This window comes from Dipodomys ordii, unplaced genomic scaffold (genome assembly GCF_000151885.1).
Source record: "Dipodomys ordii isolate 6190 unplaced genomic scaffold, Dord_2.0 Scaffold7, whole genome shotgun sequence".
NCBI classification, from domain to species: Eukaryota; Metazoa; Chordata; class Mammalia; order Rodentia; family Heteromyidae; genus Dipodomys; species Dipodomys ordii.
The window spans coordinates 18,128,543-18,146,954 of NW_012267223.1; the positions used below are offsets into that span (position 1 = coordinate 18,128,543).

General features: G+C 48.1%; 1 protein-coding gene across 1 annotated transcript; it reads left to right on the top strand.

Moving 5' to 3' along the window:
• Nucleotides 1-394: 394 nt before the first annotated feature.
• Phb (prohibitin) lies at nt 395-13,153 on the top strand. Its single transcript, XM_013038048.1, has 7 exons — nt 395-473; nt 2,059-2,173; nt 4,597-4,758; nt 6,700-6,842; nt 7,034-7,150; nt 9,311-9,406; nt 12,043-13,153. The coding sequence occupies exons 2-7, from the start codon at nt 2,086-2,088 to the stop codon at nt 12,253-12,255; spliced, it is 819 nt and encodes a 272-aa protein (XP_012893502.1). The 5' UTR covers nt 395-473; nt 2,059-2,085; the 3' UTR covers nt 12,256-13,153.
• The last annotated feature ends 5,259 nt before the right edge of the window (nt 13,154-18,412 follow it).

The window sequence follows — 18,412 nt, forward strand, 5'->3', positions numbered from 1 at the left end:
AAACAGTTATGTATGTCATCACAACTTTGTCCAAAGTGCCCATTCGTAGTCTTTCACCAACTATAAATTTACTGTAACCATTTCTGGGCTCACACCCTCCTTCCCAGAGCCCTAGAGTGGCCCCTCCTGCAATCCCTAGCTCAGGGTCACGACAGGCACGTGCATTTATTCCCCCAGGAACTACAACCCCCAAAAGGCTGAGCGGCAACATTCCACTGTCTACCACCAAAGAGAAAAGGGTTTCCTGCGCGGGTTTAGCAGTTGCATGGCATTTTGGGAGTTGTAGTTCATCTACCGAAAGTCTCAGAGCCGGCAGAGGGCTACAAACCACGTTTCCCAGAAGTCACTGCGGCCAGCCCCACCAATCGGAGACGCAGATCTTGGAGGGAAGGGCGGAGAAAGAAAGGAGCTGCCTGCCGCACGCGCAGTGGGCACGACTGGGAAAATTCATGTGGAGGTCAGAGTGGAAGCAGGTGAGACCTGTGCGGGTACCGTAATGCCGCGGTCCCGCTTTTGTCCCCTTCACACACGCTTTGGGCGAGTAGGGTGCATGCGTGGGTCGACTTTCTGCGGGATAGGAAAGGGGCTGATGTGAGAATGTGGCAGAAGTTGCGAAAGGGTTGGCGAGGTGTGTATGGGGGCAGGGTGAGGAAAAATCCAGAAGCCATGGAAATGGAAAGGGCCAGGAAGGAAGGTGAATCAGCGGGGAGCAACCTGCGGAATCTGGAACTTTGGGGTCTGGGCCGGAGGGAGGAGGATTGGGGGCAGAGCAGACGACGTAGGGGCGGGGCATTGCAAAGTTCAGGCTAGAGTGGTTTAATAGTTGCTTCCCTCCACTCCCATTCTTAAACACGGCATGGTAAACTCAGCCTCGCCTTCTAGAGGTAGACTTTAGATATCTTCATCCCGACCTGCCACTTAATAGTTGCGTGTCTTGGCCTCCTCATGTAACACCTCTTTGGCCCTCCGTGTTTTTGTTTGTGGTTGTGATGATTACATAAACTGTCTTTAGAAGACTGCCTGGTGGGAATGTTTGCTGTTACTGATATTTTTTTTCTCGTCATCATCACCATTTTTTCCAAGCCAGAATGGCACATGAAATAGGAGAGGTTTCAGATGGTACTCAGTTCTCTATAGGCCTCCTTACCCTTATTGAGCCAAGTATCTCAGACTCTAAGTGATTAAAAAGAGGGACTGGGAAGGTGGCTCAGTGGTAGAGTGCTTGTCTTGCATGCATGAGGCCCTGGGTTCAATTCCTCAGCACCACGTATGCAGAAAAAGCCACAGTGGCACTGTGGCTCAAGTGGTAGAGCACTAGCCTTGAGCTGAAGAGCTGAAGGACAGCGCCCAGGCCCAGAGTTCAGGCCCCATGACTGGAAGAAAAAAAAAGAGAGAGAAAGAGAAAAGTGGGGGGGTGGGGGCTGGCTGGGAATGTGGCTCAGTGGTAGAGGGCTTGTCTAGAATGCATGAAGCCCTGGGTTTGATTCCTCACTACCACATATACAGAAAAAGCCAGAAGTGGCACTGTGGCTCAAATGGTAGAGTGCTAGCCTTGAGCAAAAGAAGCTTATGGACAGTGCCCAGGCCCTGAGTTCAAGCCCCAGGACTGGCAAAAAAAAAAAAAAGCAAAGCAATCTGGGTACTAGTGGCTCACACTTTGTAATCGAGCTACTGAGGCTAACAATGGTTGTTTGAAGCCAGCCCACGCAGGAAAGCACATGAGACTCTTTATCTCCAGTTAGCCATCAAAAAGCTGGAAGTTAAGGTGTGGTTCAAGTGGCAGACTGCCATCCTTGAGCAGAAAGCTAAGGGACAGTGACTAGACCCTGAATTCAAGCCACAGTGTCTGCCTACACACAAAGCAATTACACAAGCAAAAAATGGAGGGAAAATGGCGTTACTGTTTGCAAGACACACAGATTTGTTAGGTGTCCCTCTGTGGGCGATTTAGAGCTCTTGAGAGTGAAGAATAAGCTTAAGAAGTGATGTTGGGGTTCAGACTTTCTGTGAGGATTTGGGATCAAGTTGTTTTATGTTGTTTTATTTTTTACCCCTTAGGTGTGAGTGGGTCCAACAGAAGGAAACATGGCTGCCAAAATATTTGAGTCCATTGGCAAGTTTGGCCTGGCCCTAGCTGTCGCAGGAGGCGTGGTGAACTCTGCCTTATATAATGGTGAGGCACTGGGGACCTAAGGTGACTTCATTGGAGACTATTAATGGTAGCTGTTGTCCATGAATGTGTTTGTAGCCAAGAGGGCTTACCTAGTGCTACCCCACACAATATAGTTAGTTGTACTACTATCAGAGGCCCTGTCTTGCAAATTGCCCATTTTCTTGGAGCCATTGTTCAAAATGGCCTTCCAGCCCAGATGCTGGCTAGATAACTCCAGCTGTTTTTGTCAACTTAATGGTTTGGCAGTAGTTTTAAGTTGGCTTTTCTTCTCTTTACTACATGGAATTAGGATAAGTTGCTTCTGCCTCTTTAAACCTCAGCTTCTTCTACAACAATGGAGTTGGACTAGTTTATCACTAAGACACCAACTCTGACATTCTATAACTTTTTACCATTGACCAACCTAATGTATAGCTTTTGGACAAGAGGATTATTTTTCAGAAGATATTTAGACCGAGTCCTAAACTCCAGAGGGGAAAAGACAAAAACAATGTAATTAGAAAGGCTTGCTTGGCTTATATGGGATGCTTTTTTTGGTGGTCCTGGGATTTAAAGTCAGAACCTAGAACTTACTGTTGGTACTCTACCACTTGAGCCATACCTCCAGCCTTGCTTTTGCTGGAAATGGAGGCTAGTGAACTTCTGCCAAGAGCTGGGCTTGATCTTCAGTCCTCTTGATCTCAGCCCCCTGACTAGCCAGGATTATAGACATGTAGATATTGTAATCCTTTTGATGAGATCTAGACAGTAGTCACCATCTCTGAATTTCTCCCTCAACCAACAAGACAGCTCAGTATGCCCTAAAACTTTGTTTTTTTTTTTTTGTTGTTTTTTGTTTTTTGGGTCCGGTCGTGGGGCCTGAACTCTGGGCCTGGGTGCTGTCCCTCAGCTCTTCAGCTGAAGGCGAGCACTCTACCACTTGAGCCACAGCACCACTTCCGGCTTTTTTCTGCTTATGTGGTGCTAAGGAATCGAACCCAGGGCCTTATGCATGCGAGGCAAGCACTCTACCACTGAGCCAACTTCCCAGCCCTGCCCTAAAACTTTGAAGAAACAACTATTGGATGTGATGGCACCCGCTTGTAATCCTGGCACTCTTTTTGTAGATACAGGCAGAAGGGTAGCAGTTTGAGGCCAGTCTGGGGTACATTAGTAAGAGGGACAAGAAGGAACCCTTTACATTTCAGGATTCCCATAGAGACTCTAGGAGTGTTAGTTAAATTGGAGCTACATTAGATATATAATAACTGGAGATCTTTATTTATTTATTTATTTTTGGGTCCGGTCATGGGGCCTGAACTCTGGGCCTGGGTGCTGTCCCTCAGCTCTTCAGCTCAAGGCTAGTGCTCTACCACTTGAGCCACAGCGCCACTTCCGGCTTTTTTCTTTTTGCTTATGTGGTGCTGAGGAATCGAACCCAGGGCCTCATGCCATGCAAGGCAAGCACTCTACCACTGAGCCACCTTCCCAGCCCCATAACTGGAGGTCTTTGTGTCACTTGGAATTGTGTTAGTGGGATTTTGTGAGTGGGATGGTTAATTAGAAAATCAACAAGACTTGGAGATGTAGTTGGTAGAATTCTTGCCTACTAGCATGCGTAAGTCCCTTGGTTCAATCCCTATCATCACACAAAGAAAAGAAGAGAGAAAGAGGGAAATATAGGAAGATGAGAAAATGAGTGGGCCAGACAGGCAGTGATCTCATACCTATAAATTTCAGCTACTTAGGAGGTAGAGTTTGGGAGTTAGAGACCAGCCCAGACAAAAAAGTGAGAACCCAGTCAACCAATAAAAGCTGGGCATGGTTTACACCTTTCATTCCCACTTCTTGAGAAGCATACATAGAAGGATCATGGTCGAGGCCAGCTTAGGTGTAAATGGAAGACCTTATCTGAAAAATAACTAAAGTGGGCTGGGAATATGACTTAGTGGTAGAGTGCCCTGGGTTTGATTCCTCAGTACCACATAAACAGAAAAGGCTGGAAGTGGCGCTGTAGCTCAAGTGGTAGAGCGCTAGCCTTGAGCAAAAGAAGCTCAGGGACAGTGCCTAGGCCGAGTTCAAGCCCCAGGACTGTCAAAAAACAAACAAAAACACTAAAGCTTGGGGTGTGCCTTAAGTGGTAGAGTGTCATAAACCCTAAGTTCAACTCCCCCTCCCCCCAGTACCACCAAGAGAAAAAGGAGAAAACATGTTAAGGAACAGATCCCCTTACCAAAGTCCTTGGAGAATCATATGGGACAGGAAGTCATTATTTAGTTTTGTAGATTTTTAGAAGCTTCTACAGCCCGGGAATTTGGTCAGCCAGAGCAGGAGAGGGGCAACTTGATAAATGAATAGAAAGCAGCAGAGACCTTTGAAAGGCAGATCCTTTTGGCTAAAGGGTAAAGGAGTTTTTCTGACCTGTCATTATCCTTCCTCCCTAGTGGATGCTGGGCACAGAGCTGTCATCTTTGACCGATTCCGTGGTGTTCAGGACATTGTGGTAGGGGAAGGGACTCACTTTCTGATCCCTTGGGTACAGAAACCGATTATCTTTGACTGCCGCTCTCGGCCACGTAATGTGCCGGTCATCACTGGGAGCAAAGGTGAGTGTTGCCTGCGGTGAAGGAAGTGTGGAAGGGTGCTGTGCTAGAAGCATCTGTAGGACACCAAGGTCCAAAAGAGATTGAACTTTACATCATACTAATTCATAGTGCGTTTGCCCAGGAGAGTTTTATATGGGTTCAGAGGCAGAAATGTGTCATTAAGGTATACACACAGAACAAAGTTAGAGACATGTACAAAGATGTAAGAGAGGCCTGGTGATGTAATTTTAAAGAATTCTTAAATAAGCCTTTTTTTCCCTTCAGTTCCCCCTTTCCCATCAGCTCTTGTTCCCCAGAGTGACTATCTAAACCACAGCCCCTGGCCCTTGTGGTGGAATTGCCCTTTGCCTCGCTTTCCACGGCCTCTGCTCCAGCAGTGCAGCACTCAGATCGCTGTCCCATAGCCTGGTGTCTGACATGTCCCACAGGGTTCCCAGTCAGCCTGGAATGAATGCCCATCACTCTTCTCCCCAGTCACTCACAGATGGGCTCTATAACTAACACTCGATGCCCTCCCTGTCATTTCTCAGCAGATGTTAACTTCCTCTGATAGTGCTAGGGTTGGTGCTGGTGTGTAGGGTAGAGGGGTAAAGAGATGACAGGCACCTTTTTCTTGCCAGTCCTGAGCTTGAGCTCAGGGCCTGGACACTGTCCCTGAGCTCTTTGTCCTCAAGGCTAGCGCTCTTCCACTTGAGCCATAGCACCACTTCTAGCCTTTTCTGATTAGTTTATTGGAGATAAGAGTCTCATTGACTTTTCTCTCCTGGCTGGCTTTAAAACAAGATCCTCAGATCTCTGCCTCCTGAATAGCTGGGATTACAGGTGAGCCACCGGGGTCCAGCCAAATGAGCACCTTTGAGAAGCTGAGTCTTGGGAGTGAACTATAGAGTCTGGGAAGGGCCAGAGCCAAGGCCCTATGAGTTATAGGGGAATACAGAGGAGAGTCACCAACGCCCCCAGGTCTGCGAAGGTACCCATAGGAACTAAGTTCTGAGTAGGGTCCTGTTGTCTGATAGGGTGAGGTGGAGGCCGAGAAGGGGTCATAGGGAAATGGAAAAATCTGTCTAGCTCCTGGCCAAGAAATTGCAGTAGCCTTCTTTAAAAGAGTAAGGCGGGCATGAAATACATAACATAAAAGCCTGCTTCTAGACTTGCCACCTCTTAGAGAGGTGGTTTTTGTTGTTGTTGTTTGGTCTGAGACCAGGACTCAAACTCACTGACGCTGGCTTTCACTCATTGGCTGAGTTACCACCTGACCCACAACTCCAGCCCGTGGGATTTCTTTCTGTACTGGCTTGCAAGTGTTCCGAGACTACCTTATATGTCCATTCAGTGATTGGGTCTTTAACTCTGTGGAGGCTGTAAGTGAAAGCTATCTCCCCGCAGCCTGTGGGAAGGTCTGGATAATCTGCCTGTTAACACCCCCCCTCACTCTGCCCATAGCTTGCCTGTCTTTGCTTTAAACCCTTTGCTAGAACCATTCGTGCCCTGGGAGTACCAGGCTTTCTTTCCGCCTTCAAGAAATGATCTGAGAGTGAGTATGTGGGAACCCATATGTCAGTTACATATATTAAAGGGTGCGCTTCCCCCACCATCCCTGCATCATCCCCATTCTCAAAGCAAAGGAAATTCTGGTTGTTTACGATTCCATCAGACCATAGTAACCAGCAGGGTGAGATGGGTCCAGGGCCCAGCCCTGAGGACTGCTGGCTAGTCAGTGCTGTTTCCACCAACCCACTCTAACCTACTAAAGCTGTCTCTGACTTGGGCATATTCACGAGGCCTTGAAAAGGCATTAGCATGTCTAGTATTCCAAACATTGCATGGCTGGCAACGTGTCACCTGGATTGTTCCTGTCAGAGCATCCAGGATGTACCGAGAAGCTAGTGTCATCACTGAAACCATTAAGCAGTAACTCCAGTGTCTGTCTTCTACCCTAAGATTTGCAGAACGTCAATATCACACTACGAATCCTCTTCCGGCCAGTTGCAAGCCAGCTTCCTCGTATCTACACTAGCATTGGAGAGGACTATGATGAGCGCGTACTGCCATCCATCACTACAGAGATCCTCAAGTCTGTGGTGGTGAGTTGACGGGACCCTCAGCCTCCTACCCAGAGCACCCAGAAATGGCTGGGTGGCTATAGGAGCTCTGCAGGGGGGGTGGGGGGGGTGTCGGTCTTGATGGCAAGGGAGGGAGCTAGGGTTTAGCTGATTTCATGGTACTTTTTCTGCTCCTTTACTAACTGGCTTTCCATCCATCCCTTTGAAACCAGGCTCGCTTTGATGCTGGGGAACTGATCACCCAAAGAGAGCTGGTCTCCAGGCAGGTGAGCGATGACCTCACAGAGCGAGCAGCAACCTTTGGGCTCATCCTGGATGACGTGTCCCTGGTATGTTCTAGGGCAGGCCAGAGGGAAGGGGCTGCATTTGGTGATTAGCTACCCGACTTATTTCTGGGCAAACATGGTTGGGTCCTGCCTCCCACTTTCCCACGTGAGAAATGGAAATTTCTGAATGACATCAGGGTATGTTTTCTGCCATCTGCCATACACATTTTTATAACCTCCCCCAAATGGTCTGTAACCACCAAATGGTCTGATATTCCCCAGAACTCCCTAGAAAGCAATACCTTATTAATCATGTTTGGCACCAAGAGAAACTGCCTGGGAGAGACCAGAGAGCAGCTTGGTAGCCTTTCTCCCTAACACAGATCTCCCTTCCTGACCTCTGGGATTTCCCAGCACAGGGTCTGAAGTAAAGTGAGTTCTGGGAGTTCCCAGTGAAAGGTGATAGAGTGCAAATGAGTAGATCTGTCCCCCAAGGCCTGGCATGGTGGGGAGGGGGACGGAGGACATTGCTGAGGTGTAAGCTAGCCTCTTGAGACATTACAGTCTGTGTATTTATGTGACATTGAATGTCATAACTCAGACAGAAAGCAATACAGGCAGGATAGCATTTCAGGTTGAGGAGGTGAGGGGAAAGGGGTCGTGTTTCTAGATTCTCTGGGAAGAATCACTTGGAGTGATTTGTTCGGGTAGTGAGGTAGTGTGTTTCCTGTTCAGTTCTCCTGTGCATCGCTAAGGAAAGCTGGGTTTCCCCTCTGCATCTGTGCAGCTGTTTAAACAGTGGTTTTGAACACCCCCTACTAACCCTGAGGGCTCCGCTCCACCTTGCCTCCGTTGTTCTAAGGACAAGGATGTGGGGCTCCCTCTGTTGGCAACACATCATGCTGCAGCTTTTTGCTGCTTTGAAGAACCCTGGCTCAGGCTCTCCCCACTTACTATTAACCCAAGCACCTTGGCTGTGAGAACACACTAAGTAAAAACCTGAGGAAAAAACTTGGCATTTCTCTAGACTCTGACCACACACTCCATTCTGGGGAACTGTGGGCTGACCGCAAGAAACCATATCTAAGAGGCGTGAGGAGAAAATTAGATTTCCTGGGGAATTTGCTGCCCTCAGCTGGCCCTTTTAGAAATGAATTTTATTCCTCAATTATATAGTTCATTTTTCATTTCTCAAGATCGTGTTTTCTTACCCAAACTTGGAGCAAGAGTCCAGAAATATCTCAGAGTAGAGCAGCTGCAGTTTAAGAGTTAGGAGGGTAATATTAAAAACTCTGGAAGATCAGGGGGCCAGGATTTACTCCTCAGAAGGTTGAACTCTACTTATATTTTTTAAAAGCTGCTATTGGGAGGGTAGAGAAGGAAATGAAACAAATACCATTTGATAGCAAAACCAGTGGTCTTCCTTTGTTTCCTTTTCAGTTGAAAATTGGATGGGGAAGTAAACTTCTCTAGGCTAGGCAGTTAGGAATCTGACGTCTAGTTCCCATGGTGCTTATCTTTAGAGACAGCCACTTCAGCCAGGTCTCCTTATTTACGTGATTAGCGAAGGTCTAGGGATAATCAGACTTAAACCCTCACCCTGACCAATGGCTTTACCTGCCTCCTGTTTTCTTTTAAACCCTTTACCAGAACCACTCACATGTTGGGAAGGCCATGATTTGTACTCCACTTTCTCTCTCTTCCTGTTTTGTGGTGGAGGAGCTGTGAGAGAGAAGGGCCTGGTTAATCCATAAGCAGAAAACATCAGGTTCTTGGATCCCTGGGAACTGGCGGCAAACTCTTCTCTCAGGGGCTCAACTTTCCATCTGGTCTCCTTTGGGTCTTTGAGGAGGGCATCAAAAGAACTTGAAAGGGCACTAGCCTAGTTAGTAGTAAAGGGTCTTAGAGCCCAGGTCTTCTCTACAGGAGTGTCAATTGAGTAAATAACCTTCTGGTACCCGTAGGCCTGTCAAGAGTCTGGAGCCAGGGGTGGGTTCTGTGTGGTGTGGCCACACATAGAATGGTATGTAGGTGCAGTGTGGGTACCCAAGGATCCCAAGGTGTAAATTTAATGTGGATTAGGGAGTCGAGGTGGGAGAGTGTCTCGCCATGCCTCCAGCTGCTAGAGCCATTCCTGGCCTCTTCCAGCAGCCAGGGAGGCCTCTCAGTGATGCTGTCTAAGCAATTATACTGCCTCAGCTTGTGCTCACTCACTCTCCCTAGACACATCTGACCTTTGGGAAGGAGTTCACAGAAGCAGTGGAAGCCAAACAGGTGGCTCAGCAGGAAGCAGAGAGGGCCAGATTTGTGGTGGAAAAGGTGAGCATTCAACCAGATGGTAGGAGTTCTTTCCCTTTCTCCTGTGCAGGGCTTCCCCATCTGCTGGGTGGCCTGGAAATTCATTATCTGTCATCTCTTCTTCCGGGATAATCGGAAGGAGATTGAAGGAACCTTAGTCCTGCAATTGGTTCCAGAGTCTTTGGGGGCCAGTCAGGGATATGTGAACTTATGTTCCTAAATCACTGAAGGGTCATTTTTTTTTCCCACTTGCCCAAGATCAAAAACTCTGTCTTACAAGTAAAAATGTTACTCCTAGAGTATTTTCAGCTCTGCTGAGAAGTCATTTTTAACCATAGTTATATAGTGAAAGCTGACAGCAAAAAAGATCAAACGTTACACTAGATGAGCTATCGTCGCTGGGGTTTTTTTTTGTGTTTTTTTTTTCTATTGCTAAATCCATCCAGATGTGTCAGTGATGGAACACAATGCATTTGCATTACAGCCTGGTCTTCCTGATGTTTGTAAAGGTTATTTATTTGCTGTCCCTTTGTTCCCATCATTTTTCTCTGTGTGTGTATGTGTGTGCGTGTGCGTACACACGTGTGCGCGGGCATGTGCACACCATTCCTGAGGCTTGAACTTGGGGCTTGTGCACTGTCCCTAGGTTTTTTTGCTCAAAGCTAGTGCTCTACCAATTGAACCACAGCTTCACTTTCAGCTTTTTGATGATTAATTGGAGATAAGAGTCCTGACTTTCCTGCTTGGCTGGCATCAAACCACAATCCTCAGATCTCAGCCTCCTGAATAGCTGGGGTTACAGGCATGAGCCACCAGCGCCTGGCCACAATTTTTTTTTTTTTTTCCAGTCCTGGGACTTGACCTCTGGGCCTGAGCACTATCCCTGAGTTTCTTTTGTTCTAGGCTGGTGTTCTACCACTTGAGTCGTAGCGCCACTTCCAGCTTTTCCTGAGTAGTTTATTAGATAAGTATCTCAAGGATATTCCTGCCCAGGCTGGCTTTGAACCAAGGTCCTCAGATCTCAGCCTCCTGAGTAGCTAGGATAACAGGCATGAGCCATTGGTATCTAGCTGCCACAAATCTCAAATCTCGTCCTCCTCGTCCTCCTCGTCCTCCTCCTCCTCCTCCTCCTCCTCCTCCTCCTTTCTTTCTTTCTTTCTTCTTCTCCTTCCCCCCTCCCTCCTCCTCTTCCTCCTCCTCCTCCTCCTCCTCTTCTTCTTTTTAATGTCAGTTGTGGGGCTTGAACTCTGGGCCTGGGCACTGTCCCTTAGTTCTTCAAGGTCAGTGCTCTACCATGTGAGCCACCAGTGCCCAGCTCACAAATTTTTTTTGGGGGGGGGTCTAGTCGTGGGGCCTGAACTCTGGGCTTGGGCGCTGTCCCTCAGCTAGCTTAAGGCTAGCGCTCTACCACTTGAGCCACAGCGCCACTTCCGGCTTTTTTCTTTTTGCTTATGTGGTGCTGAGGAATCGAACCCAGAGCCTCATACATGCAAGGCAAGCACTCTACCACTGAGCCACCTTCCCAGCACCCCCACAAATATTCTTAATTCATGACCTTTTAATCCTTAGAGAGAAGAGGGCTGTATTTGATTTGGGAAAATGTAAGCTCCATATGGGCAGGGACTTGTTTTGATCTGTGCCTGCCATGTCTCTAGAGCTTGTACCAAGTCTAGCACTGCCTGGTGGTACTAGATGTACAGTCCACATTTGTTGAACCAACACCTTAACAATTTCAAAATGTGTGTTGGGTTGTGGGTGTATTTTACCTGGATTCCAGCCCCAGTAACATGAGAAAAAGAACACTTGGTTTCAGAGAGGTGCAGTACTGTATTCTCCCACATTCTAAAGGTCGTATGTCCCAAACAGATTTCATCTTGTTAGTATTAATATGGGAGGCCAAGGTAATCTCATTTGGTTTCTGGTCGGAGTCCAGTCTCTTGGGAGAGACTCATACATGTAGACTGCTTTTTCCTTAGCGCTATTAAATGGTGTGTGTGTATGTGTGCGCACATGGTGCTGGACATCAAATCCACTTGCTAGGCAAGTGGTTTACTACTGAGCTGCACCCTCAGCACAGCTCTGCTCATTTTGACTTGGAACTGGAGGGAAAGATAGATGAGCTATCTTTCCTTTTCTTCCTTTTCCATGGCCTTAGATTCTCTTGGCTCAATATTGGTGACTGGATGGAACTGCTATTGGTTTTGAAGACTTTGAAAAAAGACAGATACATAGCCAACAGAAGGATGGGAAGGTGGCTCAGTGGTAGAGCGCTTGCCTTGCATGCCTGAGGCCCTGGGTTTGATTCCTCGGCACCATATAAGCAAAAAGGAAAAAGCCAGAAATGGCGCTGTGGCTCAAGTGGTAGAGCGCTAGCCTTGAGCTGAAGAGCTGAGGGACATCGCCCAGGCCCAGAGTTCAAGCCCCACAACCAGACCCCCCCCAAAAAAAAAAAAACATAGCCAACAGAGGTCTATCCCAACAGTGTCAAAAAAGAGGGGGACTAGAACAGTGTGCTAGTTGACTCAGCCACAAGGGAAAGAAGTTCCCAAGGTGTCTTAAGGACCCAGCTACTGTATCTGTCCTGGTCCTGTAGGCCATAACCTGACATCCAGTGCCCTGAGGTATGCTCTTGGTCTTGGTCTCTTCCACTTCTTTAGGCTGAGCAGCAGAAGAAGGCGGCCATCATCTCTGCTGAGGGCGACTCCAAGGCGGCCGAGCTGATTGCCAACTCCCTGGCCACGGCAGGTGATGGCCTGATTGAGCTGCGTAAGCTGGAAGCCGCGGAGGACATTGCATACCAGCTCTCGCGCTCACGCAACATCACTTACCTGCCTTCAGGGCAGTCTGTGCTTCTCCAGCTGCCCCAGTGAGGCCTGCCCTGCCTATACTTCCTTGGTCAACTGGACCCCAGCCCTTAGGATTCTGAGCAGCACCCCAGAAATCACTGTGAAATTTCATGATTGGCTTAAAATGAAGGAAATAAATCACTTCCGATCTTTAATTATCAACTGAAGCTCTTTCATTCTACCTTTTTTTTTTTAATCCATCTCTCTACCAAAAATTGCCAAGTGCCTATACAGACTGGCTCTGGTTCTTTTGGAGCCTGCTGGCGCTGGCAGTTGGCAGAAGGCAGGGCAGTTTGTGTGTGTGACGGACGGACAGGAGCTCAGCTGGCAGCCAAAATAGACCTGTAGCCTTCATCCTGTCATTTACTGAAGACTTGAGGACCATGCCACGTGCAGCGAAATCAAGGATCAGCCCTCAGTTTTTCCAACCGTTCCTGTACAGATGCAGCTGAGGAGGTGCCGGGGAGGGTCAGAGAGGAAGTAGTTTGTCTTTTACCATGAGGCTGATTCCTTCTAAGTGTTCGACCGGCGGAAGCAGGTGTGCATAAGCCAGGGCATGGAGTGAGGGATCTGCCCCTATTGAGGTGGGTGGGCCTGATTTTGCTGCCCCCCAGGGTCCTAAAACTGAGATGGACTTGGGTAGTAGGAGAGGCCTGGACTGAGATGTGAGTCCTGTTGAAGACTTCCTCTCCACCCCCCACCTTGGTCCCTCTCAGATACCCAGTGGAATTCCAGATTGAAGGATTGCATCCTGTTGGGGCTGAACTGAGCCTGCCTGCCAAAGACATGTGCGTCCTGCGTTCCCGCTCCAAGTCTGCCCTTCCCCAGGGCTGTGTGCTGTGTGTGGCGCTGAGAAGGAAACAGTCTTGGGAAGCAAACAAATGTGTGTAAACCGCTGTCAATAAATGACACCCAGACCTTCCAGCTGTCTTAGGGGTTGGTTTTTGTTTGTGGGAACTGTGGGAGCAGAACAGAGCATTCTAGCAGTGTGTGTGTGTCTGTGTGTTTGCCTGTGTGTGTTAGCTAGGAACAAATATCCAGCAAGGCAGAAAACAGGTTTCAGAAGGTGCTTTGTACTGTGTTCGGGATCCCACTCTAGTGTGAAGTAAACTTTGTAGGTGTGCTGGTACTGGGGCTTGAACTTGGGATTATGTGCTGCCCTCTAATGCTTAACCCTTAAGGCTGACATTCTGCCTCTTGAGCCACACTTCCATTTCTGGATTTTGGTGGTTGATTGGAGATAAGAGTTTCATGGAGCTGGGCGCTAGTGGCTCATGCCTGTAATCCTAGCTACTCAGGAGGCTGAGATCTAAGGATTGTTGTTCAAAGCCAGCATGGAGCAGGAAAGTCTGGGAGACATTTATCTCCAATTAACCACCAAGAAACCAGAAGTGGCACGGTAGCTCAAGTGGTAGAGTACTCTCCTTGAGCTGAAAAGCTCAGGGTCAGCACCCAGGCCCAAAGTTCAAGCCCCCACTGCTGATGGAAAAAAAAAAAAAAGTGCCTTGGCATTTGACAGGTGTCCAAATTATGTATTTTGGATGGTGATAATAGAGACCAGGACTGAGAAATGAACTGTCCATCACCTACCTCTACGTGTTGAAGAACAGCACAGAAATATTCAGTGAACCAGCACATATCTTGCCCGCACCAATCTCTGTTCTAACCTGAATTCTGCAGTTCCTCTCCCAGAGGGCCAGAAGCCACAGTTAGCTGGGAAAAGAGGACCTGATGCACAGATTGGGTGTACAAGTAAGGACTGAGGTCTCCTGACACCATAAACCCCATGCAGGGCCTCTCAGAAGGGTCTGGCCCTTTCTATCTTTGGGAACAGGGCCACTGTGTGATGGGCTCCTGACCCTCCGCTGAACCTCTGAGCTGCCACCCAAGCCCCCCATCTCGTCTCCTGGCCACATTCATCTCAGGCTTCTGTCTCTTCCTGCTGTGTTTGCTGTTAAGAATGGGAGGCCTGCAAGTGATGAGGTGCCTGGACTCAAAAGCATGTGAAGGACTGCAGCAGAAGAGCATAATGCCTAAATAAGTTCCAGACGGGCTTCCACTGAAGCCTTCCTCCTTTCCTGCTGTTTATTGCTGATTGCTCTGGACACCCTTCAGGGGGAGGGATGGCAGGAGGCTCCACTCTCTCCCCTAGGCCTTTTTTAGAGAGCCCTCTGTTTCCTGCATTTGGCAGGAGATTGGATTTCATACTCCAGGTGTCAGGGAGCTCTGAGCCTTAAACAAAACAAGAGTCTGGGTTCCTTCTGCTTCAGGTCAGCCCTTGGGGCAGTGGGCAAGGTCTGTCATGGATGGCAAAGGCACATCTCTCAGTATCTACCCTAGGGTCTCATCCTGCCCTGACTTCCGCCAAGTAATTCTTTTCACAAATGTTCAAGAGCTGTTAACTGACTTAGCCTCTGAGCCCCCTGATGGCCCCTGGGTTTCTCAGAGGCTGCCACAATGGGCCTTTATCAGCTCTGATTCTCTGGGTCTTGGATCCAAAGCCACGTCCTGTCCTGGCCAGGGAAGGGAGAGAGCAGGAAGTGTCTTCCTCCCTCTCTCCCTGGGCCAGGCTGAATAGTTTCCTTGTTCAGGCTCAGAAGGGTCCCATGCTTAAGAAAGCAACGGACTCTGGACAGAGAGAGGAGAGAAAAACCCTGAAAGGTTTATCATTTTCCTTACTTGGTGAGTTTTACACATGCTGACGGGGTGAGGCGGGCTGTGGGCATCCCCAGGTGGAGATGTGAAAGATACGGGAAAGAAAATGAGTTATTCAAATCCTGACTTAGCAAACACCATTCTGATAGGACCTTCCAGCAATTAACAGAGGGCTGTGCAGTTAAGACCTCCCCTTCACCTTTGCCATCTACCAGTAATTGGCAAAACAGTCCACCCTGATTGGAAATAAACCCTGAAGTTCACAGGAGGCTCAACTGACACCACCCGCTCCCCACACCCCCACATTTCCTCAGTCTCCCACTCATGTGAATGCTGCTTCATTTTTCTTTCGTGTGTGTGTGTGTGTGTGTGTGTGTGTGTGTGTGTGGTGTGTGTGTGTGTGTGTGTGGTGTGTGTGTGTGGTATGTGTGTGTGTGTGTGTGGTGTGTGTGTGTGGTATGTGTGTGTGTGTGTGTGTGGTGTGGGGATTGAACTCAGGGCCTGGGTGTTTTCTCTGAGCTCTTTTGCTCCAGGATAGTGTTCTACTACTTTGATCCACAGCTCCACTTTGTTTTCTGGTGGTTAATTGGAGATAGTCACATGGACTTTTCTGCCCAGGCTGGTTTTGAACCACAATCCTCAGATTTCAGCCTCCTGAGTAACTAGGATTACAGGTGTGAGCCATCAGCACCTGGTTTCAAATTTCATTTTTCTAGAGCAGATTTCATCCTCTCCTACTAGAGAACCTTTAGTAGTTAATATTGTTTACTGTAGTGCATTGTCTTGCTGGGCATGGTGGTACATGCCTGTAATTCCAGGTAATCAGGAGGCAGAGGTAGGAAGATTAAAAAGAAAAAGAAAAAAATAGCCTGGAATGTGGCTCAAATGGTTACCAAGTGGAAAGCCCTAAGTTCATCCCTCAGGACCATAAAAAAAAAATTTATGTATGTGTGTGTAAAACTGTTATTTATGGTATGGAAATGTGGTTCAGTGGTAGAGTGCTTGCCTAGCACACATGAAGCCCTGGGTTCAATTCCTCAGTACCACATAAACAGAAAAAGCCTGAAGTGGCACTATGGCTCAAAACCTTGAAAGAAGCTCAGGGACAGTGCCCTGAGTTCAAGACCCAGGACTGGCAATTAGTTAATTAACATATATTTTTATCATATATATATAACATACACATATGGCAATGTCTTATCTTGGCATGCAAAGATCTTGTGTGGGTTTGCTGCCCCTTTCCAGCCTAGCAATATTTCACTGCTTTCTTCACATACCTGCTCAGTAGTTTGGGGGAGCTCAGTGGCTCTGGCATTAGGTGGAAGGAGAGGAGGTGACAGTGGCCACAAGGTTCATTGTGTCATGCACTGAGCTGACTTCCTTCCCTTCATCTGTGCCCCCATACTTGCGCTTCACCCTTTCTGCTCACAATGGCTTCATCCTGAGCAGTCCTTCTCCCATGCCTCTAGGTCCAGATGCCTCCTGTCCTTTGACTCCTAGCTCAGCCCTGGTCACTCTCCCTTGCCTGAACAACATATCTGCCTTCCTAGGAGACAGCACTCTTCACTGGCTTGCAGTTACATAGTTCTGTGTGTATGCACGTGTGTGTGTGTGTTTTTACTCTTTCATTCCAAAATCAGAGAAGCCAGGACTCCTTTCACTTCTGATCCTGATCTTTTCCCAAGCCAAACCATGCCTGGTTCTGGTGGGAATTACTAAGTGCAGAATAAATGGGGGGAAAAAAGATCCTAGACCCGAACACTGGTAGTTCACACCTATAATCCTAATGACTCAGGAGGCTGAGGATCCCAGTTCCAAGTCAACCTGGGCAAGAAAGAAAAATTGAAGACTCTTATGAAAAAGCCAGAAGTGGTGCTGTAGCTCAAGCAAAAGGAGCTTACCCAGGCCCAGTGTTCAATACCCAGGACAGGCAAAAAGAAAAAGAATCCAAATGCACAGACTATGTTAGATAGGAGGACTGAGAGTCAAAGCCCCCAAATCAGGCCATTATGTCTAGTTATCCCAAGCCTCTCTGAATTAGGATTCTCCAGGTCTAGCGGGCCAGCCACTCACTAAAGCCATACCTCTCTACCAATTGTGCAGACCCGCCCCCTCCCTCCCTTCCTATATTGGCCCTCTGGGGTCTCTGCTATCACCTGCCTGCAGCCTGTTCTTGCTTCAGTCTGGAACACCACTGTGTTCTCTCCTTCTTCCTTTAATCCTGTCCTCTCCCTGCCTCAGGCCCAGCTTAAAATCCCCCTTCTCCAGGAATTCCCCTCTGGCTGACCTCTTCCCAGCTTTGCAGCGTGTAAAGTCTCCCTTTATAAAGGAGATATCTGGCAACTCTGAGATTGAGAATTGAACAAAAAAGGAGTGACAAGGCCTGTCCTGGCCAGTAGGTACTGGGTACCTTGGCAAATCCCGGACACACAGAGCTGGAAGAGACAGCACATGGAAATGTACCAGGCCCGGAGAAACCAGTTTGTAGCTGGAAAAGAATGCCCTTGCCTGAGACATGGGGAGGAATGGGGAAGAGGGTTTTTCTCTAAAACCTTCTAACTGCGCTACTTCCAAAAAGCAAGTGAGCTAAAAGAACAAGGCGACTTTGGGAAGTTTAAAGCTATCATCACTTAGAAGGTAAGACAAGTCACTTGGATTAGCCCCAAACCATGATCAGTGAAAGGCTTCAGCCATCTAGGTTTGGCTGCAAGCACTTCAGGGTTGGCAGATGATAGCCAGGCCAGAGACTGCCCATGCTGCTTGGTGCTTGCTAAACTTGCTTGCTCTGCATGGATCTGAGCTTTGCCTCCAGCCTGGCTTTTTGCTGAGGGTAGCAAATGGAAAAGAATTAGGAAGGAGGCAGGCACCAGTGGCTCATGCCTAATACTAGCTATTCAGGAGGCTGAGATCTGAGGATCGTGGTTCAAAGCCAGCCAGGGCAGGAAAGTCCATGAGATTTTTATCTCCAATTGATCACAGAAAAAGCTAAAATTAGAGCTGTGGCTCCATCTGAGACTCCATCTCAACAGAAAATCTGGGCATGGTGTCATGTACTTGTCATCTCAACTATGATAGGAAGTCTAAAAATAGGAGGATGAATGTCCAGTGCTAGTCCAGGTCAAAAAAAAAAAAAGGAACCTATTTCAAGATGACTAGTACAAAAAAGTCTGGAGGCATGGCTCAGAGGTAGAGAACCTGCCTCACAAGTTTGAGGCCCTGAGTTCAAACCCCAGTACTGCAAAAAAAAATGAAAACAGGGTGCTGGGAAAGTGGCTCAGTGCTTGCCTCACATTCATGAGGCCTTGGGTTCAATTCCTCAGCACCACATAAACAGAAAAGGCCAGAAGTGGCTCTGTGGTTCAAGTGGTAGAGCACTAGCCTTGAGCTGAAGAGCTGAGGGACAATGTTCAAGCCCAGAGTTCAGGCTCCATGACCGACAAAAAAAAAAACCCGAAAACAGAAGAAAAACTAAGGGAGACAGGAGGCAGAGTTTAGTGTTAGAGCCCTTATCAATCATGTGCAACAC

Coding starts and splice junctions, on each gene's coding strand:
- Phb (XM_013038048.1), top strand. CDS start 2,086: ATGGCTGCCAAAATATTTGAGTCCATTGGCAAGTTTGGCCTGGCCCTA. Junction 6,843..7,033: donor AGATCCTCAAGTCTGTGGTG/GTGAGTTGACGG, acceptor CTTTGAAACCAG/GCTCGCTTTGATGCTGGGGA. Junction 9,407..12,042: donor CCAGATTTGTGGTGGAAAAG/GTGAGCATTCAA, acceptor CCACTTCTTTAG/GCTGAGCAGCAGAAGAAGGC.